This window comes from Amblyomma mixtum, chromosome 2 (genome assembly GCF_055824585.1).
Source record: "Amblyomma mixtum isolate Tamu chromosome 2, ASM5582458v1, whole genome shotgun sequence".
NCBI lineage: Eukaryota > Metazoa > Arthropoda > Arachnida > Ixodida > Ixodidae > Amblyomma > Amblyomma mixtum.
The window spans coordinates 81,453,669-81,479,301 of NC_143013.1; the positions used below are offsets into that span (position 1 = coordinate 81,453,669).

The 25,633-nt window shown below is 47.2% G+C and overlaps 2 protein-coding genes across 2 annotated transcripts in view; one reads left to right on the plus strand and one right to left on the minus strand.

The window, feature by feature from the left end:
• LOC149359892 (snRNA-activating protein complex subunit 3-like) lies at window positions 1-17,613 on the plus strand. The gene is made up of 10 exons (XM_089572024.1): window positions 1-147; window positions 225-424; window positions 4,473-4,550; window positions 4,680-4,776; window positions 5,306-5,458; window positions 7,646-7,780; window positions 9,508-9,590; window positions 14,661-14,825; window positions 15,490-15,600; window positions 17,289-17,613. The coding sequence occupies exons 2-10, from the start codon at window positions 228-230 to the stop codon at window positions 17,434-17,436; spliced, it is 1,167 nt and encodes a 388-aa protein (XP_089428150.1). The 5' UTR covers window positions 1-147; window positions 225-227; the 3' UTR covers window positions 17,437-17,613.
• The window catches only part of LOC149359893 (uncharacterized), a 17,745-nt gene continuing 9,294 nt past the window's right edge, over window positions 17,183-25,633 (minus strand). Inside the window, exon 5 of the mRNA XM_089572025.1 lies at window positions 17,183-24,016. Within this exon, the coding sequence (XP_089428151.1) occupies window positions 23,883-24,016 (134 nt within the window). The 3' untranslated portion in view covers window positions 17,183-23,882. The remainder of the gene's footprint in view (window positions 24,017-25,633) is intronic.

Here is a 25,633-nt window from a genome sequence, read left to right on the forward strand (position 1 = left end):
GCCTTCGAAAATAACTTCCCCATTGGCTCTATCATATGAAAGCGTCACTCCGTTGCTGTCGGCGTTTTCCGCGCGGTCGTTTGTTGGTGGTGTGCGCGAGGTAACGAGACGTGTGTGCGCTCATAGCAAGGCGCGAAGAACTGAGCTGCAAGTATCTTTTTAGCCCCTGTATAACTGACTCCTGTCACGATAGCTCGAACAACAGTTAATTTTTTTTTTTTCAGCTCATGGAGAAAATTCACGAACCCAACTTTCGGCATTGGATCAGCGAGCCCGTGAAAGTGGCTGAGTTCAAGGAAGAATGGAAAGAGGCGTTGGAAGGAGTGAGATATGGCGAATACGATGACATGGATGTCGGGGAAGCTATCATGAAAGTTCTGAATATCTCGGAATCAGCGCTGAAAACTTTGGAGGCAGATTTTCGGTGAGTAGCGTTCTTTCTTTCTTTTCTAAGTCGGCGCGTTTCGTGACTCGCAGTGCGGTCATTCCCTTGTGTCATAGCGTGTGAGTGCATAAACGACATGAAAAGTTTAATTAAGCCGCAGTTGTCACTAAAACAAGCGAGCAGCACACTGCTGTGTGTTCGACGCAGTTCCTGTGTGCATGTTCCTGAGCCAGACAAGCCTGTTTTAAGGTCTGTAGCTTCCGAGCTGTTTTCATGTGGAGCCTCGTGGTTATGATGGCCCGAGTGCTGCGCTTTCCAGTGGAATGTGTTGTTGAGAGTGGAACGCCGTTAAAATGCCTCGTTCTTCGCCGAGTGGAACGCAGTTAAGACGCCGCGTTCTTCGCCGAGTGGAACGCCGTTAAGACGCCGTTAAGATTTCGCCGAGTGGAACGCCGTTAAAACGCCGTTAAGATGTGCGTTTCGCTCTTGGTCACCGTATTGGGTATGTCGTGAGGGTGTCTACGAATATCTTTGTCTGGTCACTGTGCGTTTTGCTGCGAGATGCGTATCTGTTAGTAACGGTTCGTGAAGTGATCGATGTCAAGCGCTCAGGTCCCCAACCATTGACGAGACTCATGGAGAGGAAGCAAAACGTTTTTTGTGCAATAAATAAAATTTCGGCTGTCGTAACTAACCTTTGCATGCATGACAAAGGCCGCTGTTGGTTCTTTGTATGTGTGACCAAGCTAGACATTCTCGCTGTTTCAGATTGTTGCTTCATGCGCACATGGGGACAGAGGTGCATTGTTGCGTGTAAAACAGCGTGGCCATATCAACAGCAGGATTATGATTAACGGTATTGGTATATGGGGTTTAATAGCGCAAGGATTTTGCACATTGTAGTACAACAGAGAGTTGAGCTAGTTGGTAAATAATTCTTCACCATGATCCTTTGCTGTTCTTGGAGAAGAATGGAGCACGCTCCCTCTGGTAACTAAGCTTGGGAACACATTACACATCTGCTAAAGGGCATCACAGGTGGCGGCTTGCAGGCTGACTTAATAGGCAAACAGACTGAGCAGCTGCCATGCTAGCGAAGCAAGAGATATGTGAGAAGGTACACTTTTCTGCAATCTGCTTACTGAATGAAACCTGCTCTGGCCAGCTGCACTGCTGAAGCTATGCATAGTTCACCATCATGGTGCCCGAGATGTCAGATGCGAGCTGTCTTGATATGGCTGATGCTGCAAATTGCACGTTTACAGTGCGTTGTAAAGCCAGCACTATTTGAACTAGTTTTTTTCAAAAAATATCTGAGAAGGGTTGCAACTGCCTCATAACTATGCATTATAGAAAAGCAGGACTATACTTCTGTGAAAATTAGATCCAGGCAGACATAATTGTGAGATTATTATGAAGCATCGGCAAGATGAAATAGTGTGGTGTGATCTTGATATCTGTAAGAAAATTTTGCCCACTGGGTGCATAACTTGTCATTTTTAGGACAGAGCCAGGTTTAAATTCTTGTTATTTGAAAAAGTTGTCGTTTGTTTAGAGCAGAAACAAAAGAGGAAGCTGAGAAATATCAAGTCGGCTCTGTGTAGTTCGTCTGCAATTAAGACTGCAGACATAAGAGGCGATAGGAAATTTTGTAGTAGCTTCATGGTGGTGGTGAATAAGACATGCCTGCATCTTTCGTGGTCGAATGGAGTCAATCTTCTGTTTGTGGCAGGTGCAGCAAAAAACTTGCACCATTCCGTGTCCTCACAGAATGTCAGAAGTCACAATCTACGTATCACTTTGTTATGATGACCTGTTACTAGCAAAAGGGCAGTCTTTTAGTTCTTAGTCACCTGTGATATTTTTGGAAGGAGCTGATACACTGAAAACATGTCTTACAAAAACTAATTTGAGGCAAAGCCTTCTTATAGGGCTTGGTACAATTCTGCATTAGTTTCCTGCTGGCTAATCTCCAATGAACAATGAACAAGTTTGGGCGCACCGTGGACTTGCGTTCACTGTGTGAGAGTATTTTAGAACAGTGCTTATGTCTCATATTTTTCCCTAGTTTGAACTACCTAAATGATGGTCATGTTATGATGCATCACGACTTTTAGCTTGTATTGCATCGAGATTTGAACACCTTAGCATACATAGGTCTTCAGCACTTTTTGATCACGCATAGCCTGTGTGCCAGTAAGCATCATTATCACTGAAAGGGCAGAACAGTAAGGAAAGAGGCAGGCAGGACTTCCTTCCTTTCTGTCCTTTGGCTGGCTTCTGTTGTGCAGACTTGCCATCTTGTCTGGTACACATTGCTATTTCAGTTTGTCGTTATCACCTTGGCTCAGCTGTAGTAAAGGGGAAAAGTAATCATACTCACCTGATTTTTGTTTTGCTTGCTGCAATTTTCCACTTACAGTATGCTATCTGACCTGAAATTCAAATAGCAGTACTTAATTTTGAGCAACAAGGTACTTGCAGTTATACAGAGTACTCAGGAAAAAAAAAAATAACATTGAGTCCAATAGGGCTTGAATCCCAAATGGATCGAATTGGAATCAGATGGACTTAATGGGTCTGGTAGATGGACTCGTAAATCTAACTGGGCAGCCCAATTGGATCATCCAATTGGGAGGTGCGATTGGAGCGCTTAATTGTACCTCCCAATTGGATGACCTTCTAATTACAGGGTCCATGCGGGTCCTTGAAAACCCTTGAATTCTGGTGTGGTGATGGAGGCAGCCATGGAAAAACGCTAGTATCCTTTAAATTTTCACCGGCACACAGCAAGCATGCGTGAGTCGCTCCGCTAATACAACACAGGATTCACCTGAAGTCATTCTGTAAAATTTTCTGTCCACCATAAAAAAAAAAAAGTTATAGAGGCTTCAGCGTCGCCCACAGCTGTGCTGCCGTGCAGGAAATTTTCCTTCTTGCAGGCAACAGTGATCGAGCACCGCTTGGCTCGCTATACATACATAAAGTCGAAACAGCTTTGTTACTAGAATGATTTCGAGCAAAGACTGAGCATGCTGGCTCAGGTATCAATCTTTTCGAAATGATGCCGCGTGCAGGCACATCTGGCGATGGACTACGCTGCTGCTTGGCCTAGGCTGTTTTGCACCAAAACCGCAGCCGACGGCGCGTTTAAAGCGGCCAGAGCTGAATGAAAGGTCTGCTTTTGGTACGGCTAGGTGTCAAATCCATCAGCTTATAATAAAATAAAGATGTGGTCAAGTTCCACGACGCTTTCAACAGCGAAGCTTGTAGACGCAGGACAGATGTGAGGTGCAGCTGTGGGTAGAAACGGCAGTAATTTGTTGGTATCGCAGTTACCGCTCTTTCTAGCAACTCTTTATTGGTAAACGGCCCTCAAGGGAGGTTTATTTTTTACGTTAAAAGTCTCTTGTGCAATAAATGCTAGATACGTGAGATGTAAGAAATGTTTCTTTAATAAAATCCTGTGTTGCTAAGTCCTTGAAAGAAATAGTCGGGGGTCCTTGGAAGTCCTTGAAAATCCTTGAATTTTATATCTGAAAACCAGCATGAACCCTGAATTAGCTCCAATTGGCACTTCCACTTGGAAGGCAGAATTGGAAGCCAATAATTTCATGACTGAGATCTGTATATTGCTCTGTACAAGCACAGAACAGCGAAAAAAATGAGTTTCCTGGGGGAAAAAAAAAAAGTGATCAGCCTAATTTACCGAATTTTTTTTCATTTCCACTATCTCTGCGGTCGTGATTTAATATAATAACTTCACTGTATGAACCAGCGCCACTGGCTTCAGGATTATGGTCCAATTAATAGTATATAAGGCCAAAGAAAAATTATTTTAGTGGACATAAATTGAACACTGGCTTTGTGTCGCCTCTTCAGGCTTTTAGTGTTCCTATGGCTTACGTGTCATGCAGGCTCCAGTTGGAACCAGTTGTTTTGCAACCAATTGCACGGTCCAATTGGAACGGTTCCAATTGGTTCCAAAAACACAATTGGGAATTTCCCAATTGGACCCAGTGGTTATTTCGGCTGGGTAGTCATCAGTTTTCACGTAGGATTTCCCTGTGATTTTCTTTCTTTTCAGCCCAAGCACACTTTGCTGTGGAGATGAAAACATGGACCCGGCACAAGTTCCAGAAGACTCTGGCCTGATGACCTTGCAGTGCGTTCATTTTAGCTTATATGATTCAGTCCACTATGATGTGATGCTGGGTGTACATGTGCGTATTTGAAAAAGAGCTGACTGATTACGAGTGATAAGTAACACAAGCTTATGGATGCTTATGTGCAGGCTACTGAAAAAAGAGCTGCAGAAACGGGAACAAGATGAGGCATATCGCTTCAAGGTGGCGCACTTCTTGCGCAGGTCTTGTCCGCTCTCAAAAGTGGTACGTAAATAAATACTCTGTAGGCTTGATTAGCTGTCAAGTGAAGCTAGTATAGGGCACTTTTCTTATGTGAGGCTTTTGTGTGTACTTTTCCTGCATTTAAGATTGCTGGTTCTGTGCTGAATTAAGGTTCAATGACAGTGTCATTACTATACAGCAAGGGGTTCTCAAACTGAGTTTAGCAGAGCTGTTGGGTTCCTTGGAGTGCTTTTTGCATTCCTGGGGCACTTAAAAATTCATTCATGCCTCCTACCTTTCCTTCACCCACTTCATTCTGGGACTAACAGTGCTGTAATTTTTTATTGTAGACTGTTTCATTATACAGCCAGTAAGCATTAACGCAGCAAGCGTGAATTAACTTTGTCTAGTTTCAACAGGGGGAAGCTTTGGGCCAGTTGGTTTGACATGTTGGAGAGGAGGAATAACCGTTCTTAAATCCTGTCAAGTTCGCGGTTATTCCTCCTCTCCAAAATTTGTCTAGTTTTTCTGACATGCTTCCTTTTGTTTTATTTTGTTCTCTTGATCCAAGAACCTGGTGAGCGAGAACTCTCGTGCCAAGTTGTGTGAGTCCGAGAAGGTGCCCAGCGGGGAACCTATACTGCTGGTGCAGGTCTTCAAGCCCATCAAAACGCCTGCTTATTTTAAAAAAGTGCGCATGGGTTGTCATGCATATCCTTTCAGGGTGAGCACTTTTCTTACATTTTTGGCATGTTGCTTTTGAAACTCCCCCGCAGGGGTGTCTGCAGCGTGCAGATGTTGTTGAGTTGCGACACCAAGGGTTCCTGAGCATCCGTAGGGACATCCCCGCAGGGGGATGATGGTGAGCAGTGCGCCACCACGGACCCGAGCATCCGCGCATAGCCGTGCATGGCTTGGCCGTGTCCGGGGAAGGGGGATCCTGGTGGTTGAGCCAGTACCGAGCGTTTGGGCCTTTAAAGCCCCCTTGGCGGAGGAAGCACACTACTTTGGCCCCAGCTTCCCGTAGACGGCACCTCCGGCCTGAGCCGACTGGGGGAAATCGGCAGTCGCCTTTTCCTGCCTACCTGTGTCTGTCTTCCACTCTCCTATCCCTTTCTAACAACTCTCCTGTCTGCTGCTCACTTCTTGGTTCTTCCTTTGTTCCCAGCGGCGGACTACCCTGCGTTTTGTCATATTGGATTATAGTTAAGGTGTACAGCTGGCTTGGGCAGGGCGTGCTTGCATGTACTTGTCCCTGTTCCCTTGTTTGGCTCTGGCGTGGGTGGCTGGCACCGTAGCCAAATAATATACATATCCTATGGCTTCCCCTCCTTCATGAAATAATTGCAGTCTCAAGAGAGGGCAGGACACAAGTCTTCCCGAAATATTACGTGGTCCACAGCGAAGATCCTGAAAAACCAGCAAGGAAAATATCCCCATTCATAGTTGCCAAGTGTCTTAAAGAAGCCTTGGGCCCCGTTTATAAGGTGACCAAACTAGCTAGCGGAGGCTTTCTCTTAGAAATGCGGGACAAAGTTCAGGTTCCTAGACTTTCCAACATTCTGGCATTTGGGGACATTGGTGTCTCCGTCACACCCCACAGGTCACTAAACACTGTCCGTGGTGTGATCTCTGGAATCGAGTTTCTGGATATCACTGAAGAGGAAATGCTGGACACCTTAGCAGACCAAAATGTCACCGTGACGGCCATGGCGAGGCCCAGGAAGCCTTTGCAGTCCGGCACCTCCCGCTGCAGCCGCCACCCGCGCATGGTTGACTCGTTCACCCCAAGTTGTCTGGCTGCCTCAGAATTTCCGAGCTCTTCAGCTAACAGAATTGCTTTTTTCTCAAAACGAGCGTCATACTGAGCACATGTTGTCATCGTGTGGAATGCAATAAGCAGTCGAAACAACCTAACTGTGAACGAACATGATGTGACAAGTACGGGATCTCAATCCGCACAAAGAACGACTTTTGACTGTAGTTAGTCTTGACTTTCAGTGGATTGGGATTTGGCCAGATTTGACTTCTATGATACTCAGGTTGCCAATGCAACATCGCAAAACTGCGGAAACCGAAACCGTCTCGAGGAGTTTGACTGCTCCGCTGCTGCTCCGATTGTGATGCGCCTTGGTGATTGCTTTAGGGTATTTGTAGCTTGGAATTCTCGTTGGTTGACCAGTGCAGCATTCTTTTTTTTACTTGTTTCTCGTATTTGCAGGCTGACCTGCACGATGTAGCAGCCAATATACGGCAAAACACGTCATAGCTTGCTTTCTTTTTTCCCGAATATTGCCGATTCCTGAATATTTTTTTCCCAGAGAGCATGCAAAGAGGCTGCCGGGAGGGGTAGCCATAGTTGTGTGAAGTGGTATAGCAGGCCGTGAAGTGAAACTTACGACTAAATCAGAGGCTGTAGCAGACACTCTGCTTACATATAAAACTATTACAGTGTGCTTTGTATACCTCGAGCCACACCTGAAAGTAACCTGTATAGAGTTAGAAAACCTTTTCGTGCAACTACCCGAGCCTTATCTGGAAGTTAGGGATTTTAACGCACAGAATTTTGAAATTTGAATTAAGGGAAAGTGAAAATGCTCTTAATTTGAATAGCGCTACTTCTTAATGGCATTTTTGCAGTGGTAAAGCAGCAGTGGTGTATTGTAAAACATGGAGGTAATTTGTGCCCTGTGAGTTTTGTGCGCCCCATGGAAGAGGTTTTCGTGGGGGCATATTCTGCTGGCTTACTGTTCTCAAGGGCTTGCTCAGGAGTTATTCCAGCCATTTTGTTTTGACGGTTATGGTATTTGGTTTTCGTTGAAAAACATTTCAGTGGTTGCGCATGTCTAGGATGATGGGGCATTATCCTGCTCTTTGTGCAACTGCAGCAGCTGCCTCCCTTATTTTTCAGATCCTGGCTGAAGTGGCAGTGCTTGGCAGCCAAAAATTGACTGAATTGCGTGAACAGATCCAGTGCATCTCCGATGATACTCCCATTGGAGACTTCAGTGAAAACCCGGACAGGCCCCAAGAACCAGCAGCTGGCGTAAGGCTTTTTTCTTTTTGTTATTTAAACTTCTCTGGGCACTCGTTATCAGATTTGAGTGGGGAACCCATTTTTCAAGTTGTTCATTGTCAGATCCATCTGGTGTGCAATGCGCAGGTAACGGCACATTTGTGTGAAGCGCTCGCAGCTATTTCTTGTGCGAAAAGGAAGTTCTACCTTGTCACATAGACTTGCAAGCACCTTTTCTCGTAAGAAAGGTCATAAGCACCTTTTCTGAGGAGCCGTCACGGTGGCTCAGCGGTTATGGTGCTCGGCTGCTGACCCAAAAGACGCGGGTTCGATCCCGGCCGCGGCGGCTGGAATTTCTTTGGAGGAGAAATTCTAGAGGCCCGTGTGCTGTGCGATGTCAGTGCACGTTAAAGAACCCCAGGTGGTCGAAATTTCCGGAGCCCTTCACTACAGCGTCTCTCATAGCCTTAGTCGCTTTGGGACGTTAAACCCCATAAACCAAACCAAACCAAACCTTTTCTGAGGACTGTTAGTTGCAGTCTTAGTTTTGCTTTTTTGTGGCCCAACTGTACATTGCTGGTACAGTATACACCAGTGGGATGCTGGCTGAACAGTGCCCCACACACTTGTTGAGAGTTGTAGAACAATGTGCTCTGGTATACCGCATTTACATAACCTATTTTTTAAAAATTGGAAAATCCGAAATGGGCTGGGGAGTCGGCTTACGCTTGAAGCCAGTGCATGGTAGCATAAATAAAGGGAAGACAAATGAGTCATCTAGGATGCCTTTGGGCGGTTGCTATTTTATGTTTGCTCTATGGCTTTACCCAGTAGCATTCGGCTATTCCGTGCGCCTGTTCGGAAGGGTTTTTTATTATTTTCTTTAGCCGCCGCGGTGGCTCAGTGGTTATGGTGCTCGGCTGCTGACCTGAAAGATGCGGGTTCGATCCCGGCCGCGGCGGCTAGAATTTCTTTTGAGGAGAAATTCTAGAGGCCCGTGTACTGTGCGATGTCAGTGCACGTTACAGAACCCCAGGTGGTCGAAATTTCCGGAGCCCTCCACTACGGCGTCTCTCATAGCCTGAGTCGCTTTGGGACGTTAAACCCCATAAACCAAACCAAACCTATTTTTTTTTTACCTCTAACTGCGCACTTGGTGCTCATGGGAGTGTCGATAGTTGATGGAAGGGCTGCTGTTCGAGCCTTGGCAGCACCGCCACTCGGAACGACAGCACTTGCAGGGAGTGTCGGTAGCTGATGAAAGAGCCAGCGCCGCTCCCGCCTAGTTTCTCTTTGGCTCTGTTTGGCACATTTGACTGGCCGCGTTTTACCAGTTTTTAACGTAGTGCTTCGTCAGTCGTTATTTATGCTCCGGATCTGGTAAGCTTTCGGCGCTCGTTCGTGGCTACATTCAAGGTGGCTGTCATCCTATACGCCAGAGAAACGAACAACTGCGCTCCGAGCCTCAAGTTGGACATTTTGGAGCGGCTGATGCAAGTGTTGCGGCTGCAGCGAGGCGAAAATTTTCAGGTGTTCCACGCGATGTTTGGTGCGAATGTTTATGAAGTGCAGGATTTTGCGGGACGACGACGTGTTGTGGTTGTTTGCGAAGTGGGGAATTTAATTCGTTAATCCAAACATTTTTCCCAGTCCCTTGAAGTCTGAATTACCGTGGTATTACTGTAACATTGTTTTGCGGTGTTGTGAGCACTTCCTGACAGATTTTAACTGTGCTGTGCCTCTCCATTGCATTGCAGGACATCTACAAATCGGGGTTCTTTTTCATTGGAGACACATTCTACAATGACATGCGTGATCCATCCTGTAGGGACTACAGTGAGTAAGTACATGGTATATGTTTTGGAGGTTCTCAAATTTCTTGTTTGTTTTGCGCAGGATTTCTCTGGTGTGCTTGTAAAGCAGAAGATGTTCTTGTGCTTTCCTTTGTTTGCTAAGCCTGGCGGGGTGAAAGTAATCAATCTGTGGCACTGAAAGGAAGCACCACGAATGTCGTCATAACGGATGTCCTCATAATTAAATACCGCACAGCTAGAGGTGTGAGAGACTCTTGTGTCAGTAGAGTAATAACACCTGTTCATAAGGAACAGTATAGTGTTTGGCACTTAGTCCACCTCCTGTGTCTGTGCTTCATCATGTGGCTGCAGAATTGGAGCCTTCTAACCTTTTCTGAGGATAGTTCTGGAGGGCTGCGCACTGTCTTGGTCCTGCCGCCCAGTGCAGTTGTCTTGTCTTTTGCTCCAGTGGCTGCAAAATTGAGTGAGATTGATGGTTTCTAGCCCGCTGAAAATATTCTCCAGTTCAAGAGCACACTGCTTGGACGTTCAGGATATTGTGTGTGCGTTGCTGTGGTTGCGAGAGAAGCGACAGTTTGGACCTGTGACATTTGGCGCTGTCACCATTAGTGGCTCTTGAGAGGACAGTATAGCAAATGCTCGTGTGTGGCGCTGGGGCTGTAGCTTACCCTGTAATGCCTAAGTTGTAATATAATGAAAAACAGAAATCTTAATTCTTCATCGAGCAATGTAACGCACCCGCATTAATAGCAAACTTCGTTTTTGTTTCTGTAACTCGACAAGTGGGTAATACCCGTGCCACACGGACAGATTTAATGCCATTAAGTGCTTACTGCCTTAAGTTTTAATGGCATTCGTGCGGTGCCACACGCATAAATTTAATGGCATTAGCCTTACTGCCATTCGCGACCTACTGAGTTCGCCACAACTCATTCGCCCGTGCAATGTGTACTCTCGTTCCCATTCCACACGCAGAAAATCATGCAGCTTTGTCAGTTACAACTGCCTAGCCCACTATAAAATGGTTAATTCTTAACTTTCAGCCAGATGAGGCACCTAAACCGCATTTTCGATGCGAAGAGCACCATTTTAACCAGCCTTATTGACTGGTACTCTCGACTTATGTGCTGACATGCGAGTTTATGGCTACTTTTTCGACTTTTAAAGCAGGAACAGCCGTATTTTCTGGAAAATCGTTTTTACATTACATTTGAACATCATTCCCGATATATTCTGCTCATTAGGAATGTTTATATTAAGATGAAACTTTTGACTACCTTGCAAGCGTTATCGTCATCGTCACTTCACCAACTCCGAAAATAATGGCATTAACAAACTTAAGGCCTTAAGCATTTACTGCCATTTCTTGTGCGCGTGTGGCACGGGTATAAATCGTGCATTCAAGACATTCAGCACTTACTTCTGTATGCAAATAGCATGAGTTCAGAAAACTAGTTAAGGTACCTGTCTTGGTGGAGGATCCACCTTTTTCACAAGGCCGCTCTGCGCTGCACTGGTTGAAAAAAAAAAAAACCCACCAGCTCCTATTGCGCATGTGCCTGTCACTGACATGAACTGTACATGCGACAGATGGCGGCAGCTGTCAAGCACACACTTGCTACTTCACAGGTGCAGCTGGCTCCTCGTGGAACCAGATTGCACCTCCACCTCCCAGGTGCGTCTGCTTTCAACCAGTGGCCGACGAACTCTGGCCACTCCCCAGAGGGCGCCACATCTTGCGAGAAAGCCGGTTGTAGGAAGGGGTAGTCTTGCCCAGGGAGAAGTGCACATTGCATTTGGAATATAGAAGAATATAGAAGCTTGTTGGGCCAGTTGGTGCATGGTAAGTAGAAAACCAGCGGAAAGGACGCGTTCATGAGGAGAAGTACACAGGACTGTGTACTTCTCCTCGTGAACGCGTCCTTTCCGCTGGTTTTCTACTTACCATAGAAGAATACTGTTTGGCCATAGTTTGTGCACCGCTTCGGGGGCATGCGACATCCTTTATCAGTCCATTCCTGTCCACTTAATGCACTCATCCCGCTGCCGTGGCTCAGTGGTTACGGCACTCGGCTGCTGGCCTGAAAGACGCGGGTTTGATCCCGGCTGCAGCAGTTGAATTTCAATGGAGGCGAAATGCTAGAGGCCCGCGTACTGTGTGATGTCAGTGCACGCTAAAGAATTTCAGGTGGTCGAAATTTTCGGAGCCCTTCACTACGGCGTCCCTTGTAGCCTGAGTCGCTTTGAGCCGTTAAACCCCAATAAACCAAACCAAGCCAAACTTAATGCACTCTTTTTTATCATCATCAGCCTGACTACGAGGGGGTACCCAAAAGAAACCGGACTTATTTTTGTTTGAACTTATTTGTTCACATTTTAAGCACAAACCTTCATTCTCCTTCAAAGTAATCCCCACTTGCAATGATACGCTTGTCGAATCTTTTATTCCATTTTTCAAAACATTGTTTAAATTCATCTTTTGTGATGCTTGACAGTGCCTCCGTCGTTTTTTTCTTCACCTCAGCAACATCAGCGAAACGCTTTCCATTCACCTATTTTTTCATTCTAGGAAACAAAGAAAGTAGCACGGACCAAGGTCGGGAGAGTATGAGGGTTGAGGAATAGGGGTCATGCCATTTTTGGTCCAAAATTGTCGTAGAGACAGGGCTGTGTGAGCAGGGGCAATGCCATGATGCAAAAACCAGTCATCCGACCGCCACAAATCTGGCCGCTTCCACCGCACACTGTCACCCAATCTTTTCAAAACATCCAAGTAGAAAGCCTGGCTAACTGTCTGACCCTGCGGAACAAATTCTCAATGGACGACTCCTCTCACGTCGAAAAAACAAATCAGCATTCTTTTGAGGTTTGGTTTCACCTGACGAGCTTTCTTGAGGCGAGGTGAATTTGAAGTTTTCCATTGGCATGATTGTTGCTTTGATTCAGGATTCGATTCAGCAACACTTGAGTTGTCCCCATAGCATCGTCCTTGTGCGTCTTTCTTAATATTTCAAGAGTTTCCATTCAACTTTTTCCGAGCAAAAATCAAAATTTCACCGGCGCACGCTGTTCACGAAAATCAATCATTGCAAAAACGACATTCACACAAAACAGTCGTCACTCTAAAACTCTGTCTAAACTAGTCTGACCCCCTTCAACGACGGCACTCGGCATACTGACTCTGGAATGTTCGTTCTATGCGCTCCTAGTGGCAAAACGCGGTACCACAGCAGCTTTGCCGACCAAAAAATTTAGTCCGGTTTCTTTTGGGTACCCCCTCGTATGCTCACTACAGGGCAAAGGCCTCTTCCATTCTTCTACAGTTAACCCTGTCCTGTGCCAGCTGCGGCCTCCGTATTTCCACCAACTTCTTACCCGCCAGTTCTTCAGACAGCACTGCTAGGCTAGCTTCACTGGATAAGGTCCTAGTGTCAGATGTTGCCAGGTTCGGTTTCCTGGCAGCCTGTGAGGGAGCCAGAGATTTTTAGTACCCTCGCTGGGTCACAGGTCTGACTGCCACCTTGGTCAGTTGCTCCGCAGCCGCTGGGGACTGAGGGTTGAGAGTTAATTGGCTCGCTCATAGAAGGTTGTGTCCATGTATTACACCAGGGTGGCCAAATCCTGCTCTGGTGAGGGAGTGTGTTGTTGGTTCTGGTCACCGAGACCAGGCCGCTCCCCAGGGCTGGTTTTGCAATTTCATTGGCCGACACGGAGAGTTTTTTTTTTTTAAACCCGGTCAAGAATTGTTTGACACCGGGATTTGAACCCAGGACCTCTTGTATGTGGGGCAGATGCTCTACCTCTGTGCCGTCGCTGCCATCACACTCTTTTGAAGCGAAAAGCTTCACTAGGCTAGTCAACCCCGACTCTCGCGTGTGCTCCGTCGTTAGAAAAAGCCACAGCTGTGCACGCGCGAAACCGAGCGACGTCACGCGGAGCGCAGGTGGCCGCTGCTGCCGCAGCCGTCGTCGCCGCCGCGCGCTGACTCCATTGTCTGAGCGTCACCGCTTCTCCTCGCCGCTGCCTCGCGGTCGCCGCTGCCGTCCCAAGAGGAGAAGGTTTTTTCGCAAGGTGTTGCGAGAACGCGTGAGCGGCGGCAGCGGCCATAGAAGAGCCGGCCATCCCCACCACCGTTTGACCTTTCGTCGCAGCCGTGCGTAGTGCACATTTGAAAGGAGGGGTATATAAGGCGCGCTTGCCCATAGAACAGGCGCAGAAACACCGATCCAGAAGTGGCAGCTTTGTAGTTGGCTGAAAGCAGTGAGAGCTTTTTGCTTATCCAGGCTTAACCTTAGCTAAGCCACAGCCAATTTTTTCATTTATTCTGAATTCAGACTTGAGAGTGGTATAATCGCTGTTGTCACTGGCATTTTTTTTTGTAGCTAGTGCCCGTATTCAGCAGTCTCCCCCTTCGATGAGCATACATGCAGCTTGGGCTGCTTTTGTCGCATTGTCTTGTAGAGCAGTACACGTCATAAGGCAGTAATATCTGTGGAAGCTTATAGTATGCATTATCTGTTGAGTCAGATGCAAAACATTTCATGCAAATGAGTTCTATAGGTCTTTTCAAATAGCAACTTAGTGACACTAGTGCCCACTGTTGGTAATTAGTTACAAACTCAGTCCATTAATTTTTATCCAAAAAGCGGATTTTCCAGCATTTGGTAACTGATGAGTCTTCGTAAACAGCGTGCAAAGGCAATTTTCATGTCATTTGCAGCACTTTAGTCTTTATTTAGGCTAGAGTTACCACAATATGATGAATTCATGTCGGTTGTCGTGTGTGTGTGTGCTTCTCTGTTTCCTTTCTGGTTTTCATGATGGACTCGGTGTTTTTGTTTGTAAGTGCTGCCATCTGGGAGCGTGTTGCCAAAGCAATCTGCTCTGAAGTGCCGTATGAAAATGAGGGCATGGTGCTTAGGGACACCGTGCGTTGAAGGACTGAGAAGTGCTACTTGGCTTGTGCTCGGCCTTGCCGTCAGGTGTTGCTCGGGTGTGAAAATCTAAGAGATAGGTGACTACATTGGCCAGCCAGCTTCATTTATCATGTTGTGTGTGCCTAGTAGAGATGCAAATGGTGAAATTCTTCATTCCAGGGTGATCATAGAATGGGCAAAGAACCCTCGGCGCGGGTTGGGACCATTCAAGACGGCCATCATGGAGGACACCAGGTTTGACCAGCTGGAGTTTCGCTTGGGCTATCCTTACGTCTATGTGCACCAGGGTAACTGTGAACACTTGATCGTGTTCAGTGACTTGAGGTAAGACCTATGCTAGTAATTTGACATGAAGTTGTTAAGTGGTGTAGTGTTCATGCTGTGCAGCTGTAATCTGAAAGGAGATTGACACACAGGATACCTTTCCATGACAGCTTAGCCCAAACACATTCCTCGAGCCTTAGTTTCCTTGGGAAAGCAAGAGGTGTGCAGTGAGACTGTTGGGCAAAACAACCTGGCACCATCTTTAGGTATCAACAGTCGTCTTCCATTGAGTTATGACAGTGGAGACCTTTATTGGCAGTGTTAGCCCACAGACCTCTGCAGTCAATTATAAGCTTGGTGCAACTATGGAATTGGTAATCACGCTGAAATGTTACCTGGTGCTTAGCCAGTGTGTGAGTGTGTGCCACATTTTATGTTGAGCCTGTTGAATGTGAGTGCCTGAATGTGTGCCCATGCACTGTGCATGTTAAAGAACTCTTGGTAGTCAGAACTAGTCTGGGAGCCCTTCGCTGCAGCACCTCAATCTCTTTTTCCTTGTTTCACTTCCTTTTTGATCCCTACCCTCGGTGTTTAATTGAGGTGTTAGCTGTCAATGAGGCAGTTGATGTGTCTTTTGTGTTCTCGTAATCTGTTATTATATATTATCATTACCTGGTGGTTAATGCTCGCAGATTAAAATCGGGTGACTTGCATTTCTTGGCAGGATGCACCATTCCGATGATAGCCAGCATGTGGTGGACTACCCTTCCGTGGTGAAGTCCTTTCCTGTTGGTAAACGGGTATTCTGCATGCTCTGCCGCAAGAACACAGCCAAGTGAGTACTATTTCAGATGGAAACCGACAGATTAGTATTGCTGGTTTTGCAAAAGTGAAGCACGTTGGCTCGGTTATTGCTAGACACGATGGCAGCCTGAATCAAATCTTCGATGAGGGACTGTAGTAGCCTTTGTCTTATACCCGTGCCACACGCGCACAAGAAATGGCAGTAAATGCTTAAGGCCTTAAGTTTGTTAATGCCATTATTTTCGGAGTTGGTGCTACACGTCCACTTTTAATGCCATTATCGAAAGTGACGATGACGATAACGCTTGCAAGGTAGTCAAAAGTTCGATCTTAATATAAACATTCCTAATGAGGAGAATGTATCGGGAATGATGTTCAAATGTAATGTAAAAACGATTTTCCAGAAAATACGGCTGTTCCTGCTTTACAAGTCGAAAAAGTAGCCTTAAACTCGCATGTCAGTACATAAGTCGAGAGTACCAGTCAATAAGGCTGGTGAAAATGGCGCTCTTCGCATCGAAAATGCGGTTTAGGTGCCTCATCTGGCTGAAAGTCAAGAATTAACCATTTTATAATGAGCTAGGCAGTTGTAACTGACAAAGCTGCATGCTTTTCTGCGTGTGGAATGGGAACGAGAGTACACATTGCACGGGCGAATGAGTTGTGGCGAACTCAGTAGGTCGCGAATGGCAGTAAGGCTAATGCCATTAAATTTATGTGTGTGGCACCGCACGAATGTCATTAAAACTTAAGGCAGTAAGCACTTAATGGCATTAATTCTGTCCGTGTGGCATGGGTATTAAAGGGGTCCTCTATTTTTCTAATGGTTTCGTTTCCTTCAAGGTGTTTTGTAAGCAGTGTAAGTGTGCCTTACATTGCTGTTTACGTTGTAGAAGACAAGAAGCTCCCATTTGTCATCCTCCATTGCTTTTTATGTCTATGAATGGCTAAGGTGGCGGAAGAAGCTGGCAAGTTGCATCAGTCACATCTTACCGTCTTTATTTTCCAGCAGCAACAAATATCTGGTTCCATGCTTTGCTGCCCCGTCCTAGTGAAAGGCACACTACCACTTGCCATTGTTTGTTGGCCTGTTTGAGGAACTGGTAGAATGCGTTTCAAGAGTTCTCATTGCAGGTTTCACTAAGCATCTTACACAAGATACCACATTTACTCTCATAATGAGTATACCTACTAATAAATGCACTCTGTACATGAGTCATTGAAATGCAGATAATTTTAAATTGACTGCAGTATGAATTTTACCCTGCCTAAGGAGCACCTCCACAATTGAAACTTTTTTTTTACAAAAAAATGCATTTATTACGCAAATAAATATGGTAATACAAGGTAACTATAGAAAGGATATGATGCCCGAGGAAAACGATGTAGGGTTGCACAATGCTGCTTGATATTTATTTTGCAATTTAGGTGCACATTGGCAGAGGTCATAGAACCTATTAAGAATACAAGACTGGATGACTAGCTGGATTGCAAGCTATGCTCTTGCTGTGAAGTGATCATGAAAAAGTTGGAATCACAGCAACGCAGTGTTGATTGGTTTGAAAGTGTATTTTACCTGTCAAGTGCCAGTCTACATTTTAATAAAACTTGGATTTACTTTAGCATTGCTACACGAGGCCATCTTTGGCCAGCTACAGCTTGTGGCTTTGAGACACCTGCAGTATGCAACATTTACAGAATTCTGTGTTTTCTTTTTAGGTGGGTGACATTTGAGCATGAGCGTGTCACTGAAGACCCCTTTTTCTTCTGTGGTATCTGTTTTCGGAAATTCAACTACACTGCAGATGGAAAGAAGATTGGGAATTTCCGGGCATCGCCTTACTTGGGTTGGAATGCAGTGGCGTGATCCTTGCAAGTCTGGTAATGCATTCCAGGCAAAAAAAAAAAGTTGTTTTGTAGAGTGTGTTAACTCTGCAGCTACATGCCAAAGATGTGTGTGTGTATGCACAAGCGTGTGAGTGCGTGTGTGTTTTTGTTGGAGCTCAAAACAGTTCTTGGTAATTAAATTTCGTTTTGCAGTTAAGTCGTACTGTATTGTATGCTTGAATTCCTAGGCGCAGTTTTCAGTGCTTCCGCCCCTGCACCATACGGCGGCAAAATGACTGCTTTGGGCAGTGACTCCAGCATTTCGGTTAGGGCAGTTTCAGCGCCTGCGGAACACGTTCACACCTTTGACTTTGTACTGAGCACTAGCGTATATCAATTTTGGCGCATGAGCCGCCGCGGTGGCTGAGTGGCTATGGTGCTCGGCTGCTGGCCCGAAAGACGCGGGTTCGATCCCGGCCGCGGTGGCTGAATTTCTTTGGAGGAAAAATTCTACAGGCCCGTGTACTGTGCGATGTCAGTGCACGTTAAAGAACCCCAGGTGGTCGAAATTTCCGGAGCCCTCCACTACGGCATCTCTCATAGCCTTAGTCGCTTTGGGACGTTAAACCCCATAAACAAACCAACCAATTTTGGCGCATGAAAAAAAAGAATCGGTCATTTCTTGCTGCTTTTTATTTTATTTCCTGCAGGCTCAACACGCCTTTCTAAGTTAACAAGACTTTGTGGCTGTTGCAATTGTTTGCTGTATGCAGAAGGTCCTGGGATGGTCCTCCATCTGTCGAAGCAGCTGTCTGTTGAAGAGAAGCTATGGCGAAAGAGGAACGTGCGAACCTGTAGCACGTTTGGTGTCCTAGCCGTTTCCGCGCTGGTAGCTTTAGTTCTACGGGATTATCGTCTATTAGAAACCAGAAACTCTGCCTTTTAAGCTATAACAGAGAGTACAAAAAATACGACAGAAATAAAAGCCCCAGAGAAAGCCCACACAACTGAACCTAGCAAAACGCTGCCCCTGCACACACTGTCGCGGTATAGTTTCGTTTTCGAGCTCTTGGTTGCGTGCGCTTGCCTTACTGCGGTAATGGAGCTTCATCAACAGCCGCCACATGAATTGCGCCCTCATGTGCCCGTTGCGTCGATGTGGTTGAAGCAAGCTACAAGGCGCTGAACATGGTGAAGGTCAAGCACTTATAGGCATTTACAGGGCCCTGCAATGGCCGCGGTGATGCTCCAGTAGAGTGTTGAGACCGGCGCCTAGGCTCTGCGAGGAAGCAACTATACAACGCAGTCTGTGGCCATTGCTAAGAGCTTGCTTGCTTTTATTTTTTTTATGAATTTCACAAGTTCGCCCTTTAAACAGCCCGTTTGAGTTCTATCATATATATAGCCTGAACGTTTGGAGTCTGCGCCTGCTTCTGGGCTTGTCATCACTGCCGCATGACGTCTTGCTGTGACACCACATGACGGATGCAGAATCTGTACTGCCAGTATTCCCTCAGCATCCTCAATAGGCGCCCGTCAGGCACAGATCCGGTTCCCGAAGGTCCCCTCGAGGGCGTCATGTATGCACGACAGGTTGTCTTCGAAGTGCACACATCCTTCTCTTTCCGCTTTCACATTTGCGCAGTCCCAACGTATATAGGGCAGCCACTTGGAACACTCTTCTAACCTCAGCCGCCGCGATGGCTCAGTGGTTATGGTGCTCGGCTGCTGACCCGAAAGACGTGGGTTCGATCCCGGCCGCGGCGGTTGAATTTCTTTGGAGGAGAAATTCTAGAGGCCCGTGTACTGTGCGTTGTCAGTGCACGTTAAAGAAGCCCAGGTGGTCGAAATTTCCGTAGCCCTTCACTGCGGCGTCTCTCAAAGGCTGAGTCGCTTTCGGACGTTAAACCCCATAAACCAAACCATCTTCTAACCTCACTGCCCTTTCTCTTTCTCTCTGTCTTTAGCACTCGAAAGCAAATGTGTCGACAAAAGCCTTATACTGTATGTTTTCCGTGCAAGACCTGGGAAGCGTGGCTTGGGAGGACAAGAAATGTTTATTTTGTGACAGGAGGTGAGGGAGGAGGTGGAGGAACAACTTAATTTTAAGGAAAGAAAAAAGGTCCTCAAGGATGGCCTCTACTTGTCGGGAGTACATGGGCTGGTCTTCACAGAGAGCTCTGTCCATTAGCCATGTTTGTCCAGCTGGTTGAGCAGCTCGCAGAGCGGCCTCCCATGAGGAGGGGGATGAGTTGGGTATGTGGGGAATGAGCCTTCGATATATACAACTATGTTCGTGCATGTGACAGCTCGTGCTGCGCAGACTACGGTGCAAAGAAAGCAGTGTTCGCCATGCAAGTACGTAAAGCGGCTGCTGGGCGATGTTTTAGACAATTGAAAACATTAGCACGAATAATCGGACGCGAACGCAACAATACGAGCCAAATCGTCTATTGGTTCCAAATAGTTGCCTCATTAGGGCCGAAGTGTGAAACTAAGCTCTATGTCGCCGTTAGCATGCAGGCGGAAGCTGCATGGACTGGCACAGCGCCTCCTCTATACTTTCTGTGCCTGGGAGAACGAGAGGCGAACAATGGGAGCCCGCCGTCGGGGCTAGTACGGCCTTTCGCCGCCACCGGAGTAGGATCACTGCCGCGCCGTCGCTCCGTCGCTCATTGAAACGCAGACCGTTCGCAGTTGTTCTGTCGTTGAGTTTACGGCTGCATTCATGTTGTTTCAAGTACAATCAAAACTTTTTTCTAAAAAGGAGCTCAGAAGCACTTGTCGCTAAGGGTAATCGGACCATTTTAGTTGTGTATTTTGCGGCTACTGCTGTGCAATGCGCTCGCGCGTCGTCTGCTGCGCTGATATGACAGCGCGCGCCTGCTTAAATCCACTGCGTGGATAATTGTTCTGTCACCTTTAAGTTCACTTGTCTGAGGGTCTCTATTTGAAAGCAGTGCTTGGCAGCAGCTAATACTGAAAGCTTGGGCTCTGAAAGAGCTCCGTCGCGTGCTGTTGTTTACTCATGTAAGTAGCACGTAAAGCCGTTAGTCTGCTTCCAAGGCGGTACATGATCCCGCGTTTCCTTCGTAAAGTTTTTGAGTTACCATTGTCGCCACCGAGGCCAGAGTTGGCGCCAGAAAATGTGCAGCTTTGCCAACTGGTTTCATCATTTGATCTGCCGCACACTTCCTGCAAGACTGCATGGTGTCTCGAATCGCATCGTTGACGCTCAACTTGAGCGTGTATGGTACGCGCGAAGAATGCTCCCTGCTGTCAGTGCCACCAGCTATGTAACGTGAGACGCTGCATCATATGCCTGCACATAACGCTGCGCAGATATAGAGGTTCATATATTCAATATCAGTGCGTTGTGAGTCAACACTTACTCAAACTCGAAAAAAAAAAGTATTTATTGTGGAGGCTAACTTCTACACGGCAGTAAAACATACGCCATCCTCAGAGCCTCGCGTACTTTCGCGAAAGGGGCTTTTTTGTGAAATGTTTAACTATGTCATGCTTGTCACGTACTGACATTGAATGCGTAGTTGCAGAGAAACGGCCTCAGGAAACGAACCGATATAAGGTTCATGAGCTCGTTGATGCCATCGCTCTTGCACTTCAGCAACTTTGAAGCACAAAGGGCTGGGACAGCGTGCTCTACTGAAGGAGTGGCTCGTTGCTAACCGGCTTCGTACACAAAGTAAGGCAGTTCTCGCAGTCCATATGCTCGCCAACAACTCGTGCAATGTAACCGCCCACATAAGCGGTAGCCGAGATCTGAAGCGACGGCAGGTGCTGTGGAAACATTGTGGTAGTAAGCCTCAGAAGCACCAATCTTGGTCTCGACAGCTTTGGCGCTGCTTGCACAGTCGACATCAGGGGAGGCTTTGGAGCTGAAGTAGAAGTTGGTTGCGCAGAAGAAAGGACGTCAGCGGGTAGGAGTCTTGGCATCGAAGCACATTCTTTGTGGCCAATATTGGATACTGAATTAGACGCAGCGATCCCGGTCTTCAGTAGCTTTTCGAGACCTGACAATGCAGCCCCAACATCCAACATGTCGTTACACCCGGATGACATTCGCAAACTACCAATCAAGGATTCAATAGGATCGCTGCTGAATTTTCGTGTGGGGACGAAAAAGAACTCTTCAGTCAGCATGCTGACTGATGAGTTCTTTTTCGTCCCCACCCGAAAATTCAGCAACGATCCTATTGCAGATATTTGACACACGCCACTGTAGAATAGGTAGTGATCAGAATTGCCTGATAGGTTTCGTCTGTGAGAAATTCACGGGTATGCCCAGATCTTTTTTTTTAGCCCTTCTAAATACATAGGGAAAGTGACTTCAAGCCATTCAAGCAGCGGATCAGCACTGTCGTCGAATTGGCGAGCATCCGGAAAATGTTCGTGTATGTGCTGCGTCGTGTTGCAGATATCGTGAACCACGAACCACCAATAAACCTTCTTCATGAACGTAATGGTTGGCCATGCAGCTGAAAATGACACGGCAGAAGTGCGCGCAGCCTGATCCTTGAAAAAGAAACAGGAATCGTACTCCGCGCGGCCGATCAGCAGTAGCCGAGCTTCTCGTATCCACGATGAGCGCGGGCATAGAGGCACCCGCCGCGCGCGACGTATTCTACTCACACAGCGCCTCCTTGCGGCAGCCGCGAGCGGCGGCGGAGCCAGCGCCCGACGGCCTGAGGAGAGCGTTCGCCCAGGCACAGAAAGTATAGAGGAGGCGCTGACTGGCATGAGTACTTGATTTCTGAAGTCTTGTGCTCTCGCTATAACGGAGGCAATTCAGCTCGCCTCTAAGGGGTAAAAAAGGGCACCGTTGAAAGCCGTTCGACCGGCCGCGGTGGCTCAGTGGTTTGGGGCGCTCGGCGACCGACCCGGAGCTAGCGGTTTCTTACCCGGCAGCGGAGGCGATGCCAGGGCACTAAAGATCCTCATGATGATGATGATGATGATGTCCTCGGGCTGAATGGCACATACCCACGGCGGGGGAAAGATCCTCATACCGGAGACCTCCACTACGGCACCTCTTCCTTTCTTCTTTCACTCCCTCCTCTATATCCCATCCCCTACGGCGCGGGTCGGGTGTTCACCGAGATATGTTGGACAGTTAATGCTTCTATCCTTTCCTCAAATCCAATTTTCATTTTCATCCGTTTCGTTTATGGGGGTTTAACGTCCCAAAGCGACTCGGGGCTATGAGAGAGGGCGTAGTGAAGGGCTCCGGAAATTTCTACCACCTGGGGTTCTTTAACGTGCACTGACATTGCACAGTATACACGGGCCTCTAGAATTTCGCCTCCTTCGAAATTCAATCGCCGCGGCCGGGATCGAACCCGCATCTTTCGGGTCAGCTGCCGAGCGCCGTAACCACTGAGCCACCGCGACGGCTTTTTCATTTTCATTACTGGGGCATCTCAAAAACTAACCAAACCAACCCTTTCGCTCCGAGTTTTTTTTTTTTTTTACGGGACGTGGTAAGCTGTTGGCTATTATTTACTTTTTTTTTCTCGCAATTTTCCTGCGGCAGGGAAAAGAGCTTCCGCTGCTGAATTACTTGCATGCATTGTTAACCGAATAAGCGACTCAATGACGGGATGCAATGACGTCATTAATATTTTTGTAGCGTGAGCTGCATTGCCCGCAGTCTCGCGTTCTGTCTTGCACGACCATACTGCGCATGCGCGAGGAGCAAGTGCCGTCACTACGCACAGCTGGCGTGCCTCGCCGCGCGCTCGTTTTCCTTTTTCTTAAAATGATCGGAGTGTAAAACATTGACAACGCCGACGGCCTATGGCTGCAGCGCCGTGTTTCTGGCACAACCTTGACAATGCCTGCTGCCCACAGCTCTCTCTCATCGCCGCACGTAGGTACCTATAAGCACGATTCAGGCGTCCGCTGACCCAGGGAGCCATTATGCGTACTTCCTTTCCAATGAGCACAACCAACGCCTACGTCCAGTGGCTTCAGCGCCGCATTTCTGGCACAACGTTGGCAATGCCAGCGCATGCAGCGCACGCCTGGCGCCTTCCCTCTGGTTCAGGTGTCTACCGAGATGTGGACACGTCGCCCTCACCTCACGCTACGTATATCCTGGCATAGCAGAGCTAAGCCACTGCCAATTTTTGTAGCGAAAGCTACATTGGCCACGAACATGTGATTTCGCTGTGGCGGTGCTCCGAGTAGGCACAGAGACCGACCTTGAGCCGTTGCCTAGCAACCGCCACGCGCTCGCCGCGCCATCTGGCATGACGTCACACCGCTTGCCTCGTCGTTGCGCCCGCTTTCGCTAAGTAAATCCTGGCATAGCCGAGCTAAGCCACTGCCAATTTTTTTTTCGCATCTTGCGTTATAGCGTTCCCTCATTCGTACTGCGTACCTGAAAATATGAGTGCACTGGCTATGCATCCTAGTGATATGTTCCTTTTTTTTTATGAAGATATGCGGAGGATGTGAAGGCGATCAGTGGTGCTTCTTGCAGCTCTCGTCGTAGATCTGCACCTTATTGGGTCCGCACAGCATCCGGTAGATGAAGTGGCAGGCGCTGTGTGGATTGGCGACGTGTTGCTCGGGGACCATCAGACTGCACGCTGACCCTGCGTTGAATGCAACGAGAGGTAAAAGGCAACGATGACAATTTGGTCGCTACGATGCCCCCTCCCCCGCCATTTTTTTTTTGTCACTTATAGCAGGATACAACAAAAAATACAGTAGTCGTTAACACTCGGCCACGGTCCGCGGCATAGAGTATTACCCCGTTAGCCAGTCACAAAAGCAAACGAAGTCAGCTTTTTAATGTTTTACTTTATTAAACAAGCCAGGTATCAAAATTCTAGACCCTATAATTTTTGGCCGCGGTGGCTCAGTGGCTATGGTGCTCGGCTGCTGGCCCGAAAGACGCGGGTTCGATCCCGGCCGCGGCGGTTGAATTTCTTTGGAGGAGAAATTCTAGAGGCCCGTGTACTGTGCGATGTCAGTGCACGTTAACGAACCCCAGGTGGTCGAAATTTCCGGAGCCCTCCACTACGGCGTCTCTCATAGCCTTAGTCGCTTTGGGACGTTAAACCCCATAAACCAACCAACCTATAATTTTTACTTGTGATTAGCTTCTTGTTTAGGTGGCAAGAGAAGTTTCAACAATAGTCTACTTTTTTGTCGAGGTATTCTGTGCGCCGGCTCTGAGTATGGGCGGAGCTTCACTGCAAACTTTGGCCGGGTGTTCAAAATTAGGCTTTCAATATATTTTAAAAATTCCAACCTCCTTGTCAACCTAATGCCAATTGTTAAACCTCAGGACCGAAATCAAATTATAAAATTTTAGTCACATCAATTTGTCCTAATGTTTTTTTTTTAGGGGAATCCCCCACATCAATTTGTGTGCGTATTTGCATTAGAGTGCTAGAGGCAGTCGTAATCCTAGACAATTGGTAGTAGTATTCTAGTGGCATGCCCGTCTTCCGAGATGCTGCTTCCAGATTGTCAATTCAGTAAACGTAATAGGCATGCGAGGCAATGACAATCGGCGCAAAACGCCTCCTTGATGTGACGCAGCTGTGTAGTCAAGCCGCCCGAAAGAGCAGTTTCGTCACACCTGAAGTTGATAACTGCTTTTCTTTCCTTTCCGGCTACTAAAAAGCGATGAAACACCATGCTCAACAGCCGCTTCACACCAGAGAGGAGCTTCTCGCCGATCGTCATTGCCTTGTGTGTGTAATTACCCTGACTGATCACACATTTCTTAGAACAACGGCCGTGACACTAGAATACCGCCGGGAAAAATAGCCTAGAAATGCCACCGTCTCTGAGTTTCCCACGTAAACATGCACGCCAGATGCGCTGGCTTCAAAGCTTATCTACTGATTTTATTTAATTAGAAACGGACGATGACAATTTTCGTCTTACTTTGTGTCCCCCTGGTCAAGTGACTTGCATGAACAATGGGCTTCCGTTTCGTGCTCATCGTTCGTTTGTCAGGAATTCTGAAATTCTTATTTTGAACGATCGCAGCGAGCTATGGGGAGAAAAAGCTATAGGTATAACGTTAAGAGATCGGAAGCGGGCGGAGTGGGTGAGGGAACAAACGCGGGTTAATGACATCCTAGTCGAAATCAAGAGGAAGAAATGGGCTTGGGCAGGGCATGTAATGCGAAGGCAAGATAAGGGTAACGGAGTGGATTCCAAGAGAAGGCAAGCGTTGCGGGGGGCGGCAGAAA